At 44.6% G+C, this 3,490-nt stretch overlaps 2 protein-coding genes across 3 annotated transcripts in view; one reads left to right on the top strand and one right to left on the bottom strand.

The window, feature by feature from the left end:
* The window catches only part of LOC131878868 (semaphorin-1A-like), a 47,055-nt gene that overhangs the window by 28,741 nt on the left and 14,824 nt on the right, over positions 1-3,490 (bottom strand). The window lies entirely within an intron of this gene.
* Positions 37-815, top strand: LOC131878872 (zinc transporter zipt-7.2-like). Its single transcript, XM_059225012.1, has 3 exons — positions 37-333; positions 425-590; positions 659-815. Exons 1-3 carry the CDS (start codon positions 39-41, stop codon positions 786-788), a joined length of 591 nt encoding a protein of 196 aa, XP_059080995.1. The 5' UTR covers positions 37-38; the 3' UTR covers positions 789-815.

Raw genomic sequence — 3,490 nt, 5'->3', positions numbered from 1 at the left:
TCATCTTCTGGTTTCTCAAATAATAAGGTATTCGCGTCATGCCGGCCGGCCACGGGGTGAAAAGCTCAATCCAGCCCGCTCTGTTAACACTATCTAAACCTAAATGGTCTGGGAATGTTTCAGCTTGGATCGGAGGGCTCTTGTTGGCCCTATTTGTGGTTGGTCTGACAGTCGGCCATGGCCACTCCCACGACCATGGCCACTCCCATGAACACGAACATGAGCACGAGGCCAATCCGGCTTTCAAGTGGAGTCGCGAAGCCAATGAAGACGAAATTTTGGAAGAAGAAATTATTGACCTTCCACCCCAATACGCCAAAGAGAAGCCCAACGGTAACGATATGATCTATTTCGGCTATCAAAGCCCTCGAACCTTCGCCATCAGGGCTTAATGAAATATATTATGGTTTGACGGTTATTCTAGTTCAAGCGCACGGTCATTCTCATGGCGGTCACGGACACTCTCATGGGGGTCATGGACACTCCCACGGCCCGCCCCAAAAGGAACTTACGCCCGAAGAACGAGAGAGGCACCGAGCCCGTCTTCATCGGGAATGGGATGACGATGATGAGGAGCACACTGATACCAAGTATGTTTTAGGCCAAACTCTCAATGAAAACCCGAAAATATGGGTGAAATGGTTTTTGGATTTTTTAGGAGCGAGATTTGGGCCCAGGCTTTGCTCTCAACCTTGGCCATTAGTTTGGCCCCCTTCGTGATTTTGTTCTTCTTTTCGTTGGACAACTCGGCCGAAAAGCAAGGCCAACTCAAGGTCCTGCTCAGGTGAGATACTGAGATGCCCTTCAAGACGTGTTTGATATGCACAGGGGATCAATTCGTTTTTCGCATGCCTTTTCTAAAGTCAATTTTAACCTCGTTCACCATTCTGCAGCATTGTGCGACAGTATTTATGGGGCTAGACTGTGGAGTCCGAAAGAAGCAAGCTTGAACCATTTGTCAAAAACTCATCTGAGCTCGTTTGTATCTTGAGATCTCGTATCTCAAGATCCCCGATCGGATTTTGACTCAATCATCAAAGCAGCCTGATTTGGAAGCTCTCAAAAGCATCATGGCTTTATTAGCTAGGCCTAGTTTCCTTACTTGAAACAAATCACAGCTTCTTCAACGTGGCGAAAAAATCCAACCTCGGCGATGATCAAGTTCCAAGGGCCGCAAGTCGAGCAATTGGAAATTGATATTTGCGAACCACACCTGAGCTCAGGACTCGGTGGGTTTCAGCCATTCAGGAGCAATTTATTTTCTCCCCGACTTGCATGATGTGAACGTATTCATGCTGAACTGTTCAAGAATTTACGACTTCTTTACTCGTGGGCCAGAGTCGAAGAAGACTGGAAAGCTACGGATTGTGGGGTTCTAATTCCGGTGAGTGTAAGGGCATCATCGGCGAGGATTCGGTGTTAGGATCCCATGGAGCGACCAGAATTGGGCTTTGAGAACTTGAAATGCAATCAGACGAGAATGAACTTCCAAGTGGCCAGTTGGTTTTGAGGCCATTCCTTTTGAAATTTGAATAGACCCAATCATTGGATGGGAGGAAGAACCCAGTCATGGAGAAAACATGTTAGATTACGGAGGAGGGGGGAGTGGGGAGGTAGAATCTGGAGAAAAAGAGGAGGTTCCCCGAGGTAATTAGTTCAAACAATGGCTTTGATACACTTGGGTGTAAACTTAATTGGCTTCATTTCCCTTTCCCGGGCCCCCAATTCTTATTTGAATCTGCAATTACTAGAATAGATGTCAGGACCTGTTCTCGATCCAGGAGATCTCATTTCAGTTAAGATTGCGCAGCATCACCGCTATCCTCCCACACCACCACCGTCACTACCATCAAGATCATCATCATGATCATCATCTCGATTTTGCCGATGTTCATATAGCAGTACAGATCCATGGCGTCTTCACGTGAAAAAAAACTGGGCTGGACCTCAATATTGATCAAAGAAACCATTTAGATTTCTCGGATCATTTGTCCCACGGATAGATCCGCTGTCTGTCTGGTAGGTTGGATGATGAAAAAATGGTCTGGACGTTTCTCTTGAGGAGAAATGTCCAGGTCAATAGGAATCATGACGGCGGTAAGGAGAGTGATGATATCGCTTTTCCTCTTATCCATATCCTCGAAGGTTGAAAGTTACTTTCAGTACTATGTAATCCTTCAGTAGTACCGGTAGTTATGGCACGGGAAAGATCAGAAGTGGCCAAGATTGACAAGATTTAGTAGATCCTTGCATCCAAGGGATACGAGTACAGTGCTGAGAAGAATCTAAAATATTACATGCTTTTCAAATTTACATTGTGAGAATTGATGGAACATTTGAAAGACAAAGATAAATTACTGCTCCAGTACAAGGTCGGCATAAAAAACTCAATGGAGGACAATGGTTTGTCAAGTAGAAACTTGATGAGCCACTACGTTTTTTATAGACGTCATTGATGGGGTTTATTCTTAGCAATTCAACTCACGTTGATGAAATCCAGATGAGATTTGAACGGCGATATCCATCATCAAAAACTGGTGGAACATTCAGAAATATGTCGACTTTAAAGACGATCATTCATGATTCTACCCCAAATTTCCAGGTACAACGCTGTTCTTTGAGCAACGAACCGTTGCTTATGGTTTGTTGCGGCTCTTTGTTGTCATTGTTCAAGACACGAAAGACAAAGTTGAATGGATTCATTTCCATATTTGGCAACCAAACCAGCTTTTTTCTTGTTTACCGGAAATGTTAGCCCATTATCTTCGAGGACTTCGTAGGGATCGCTGTCATTCGCTCATTGTACGCCATTTCCAAATCAACATTGCTCATTAAACGTCAGACACGCATAAACCACTTCACAACGAGGTCTGGGCGTGTCGATGGTTCACAACGTAGCCTGGCAAGGAGATGCGTGGGTTCTGTTGCAATATTGAATAAAGCGTAGCCATGCCCGCCCAAGACGGGAGGTTCTTTGAATCTAGTGCGGATCTTAATTTTCTTCCCTGCGGTCTCACGATCCTGAAATAATTCTCTCTCTCGCACCCGGGTGTCAAATGAGCCTCGTGAAGAATTCCAATTTCACAACTTAACAAGCATTGCTCCCATTTCGTTTTGTAGGTATGTTCGCGTGGGTCGAGCTCATGTCCCTGGAGAAAAAAAAAAGGTTGATTCTGCTTTTGGAATGGACTTCAAAGTTGATGTCCCCGGCTGTCCATCTTACACGTTAGTGGTAGTGGCCAAGGCCATTCATCCCAACAAATCTGAGCTTTTTTCCCTCTTCAATAGGATGCAGATAACAGAGGGGTGGAATGTAATCCCAAAGTGCATCATAAAGATATCGCTATCATGTACTATTTCCAGTTCTGGTCATCAGATCGGAAATGACATTTCCCAAGTAATTTAGGATATTTGCAGGGGTCAAAAATGAATAGACTCAAACGCAAGGGACGCCTATAGGAACATGCCCTCAATATTCTGATTTAAACGA

Source organism: Tigriopus californicus, chromosome 4 (assembly GCF_007210705.1).
Source record: "Tigriopus californicus strain San Diego chromosome 4, Tcal_SD_v2.1, whole genome shotgun sequence".
Lineage (NCBI taxonomy): Eukaryota > Metazoa > Arthropoda > Copepoda > Harpacticoida > Harpacticidae > Tigriopus > Tigriopus californicus.
The sequence above is the reverse complement of the archived record's forward strand: the minus strand, read 5'-3'. Positions and strand labels throughout refer to the sequence as shown.

Bases quoted from the DNA above. Each gene is read 5' to 3' on its own strand.
- LOC131878872 (XM_059225012.1), top strand. From the start codon at position 39: ATGCCGGCCGGCCACGGGGTGAAAAGCTCAATCCAGCCCGCTCTGTTA. The intron at 334-424 runs GTAACGATATGA...CGGTTATTCTAG, and splicing joins CGCCAAAGAGAAGCCCAACG to TTCAAGCGCACGGTCATTCT. The intron at 591-658 runs GTATGTTTTAGG...TGGATTTTTTAG, and splicing joins GAGGAGCACACTGATACCAA to GAGCGAGATTTGGGCCCAGG.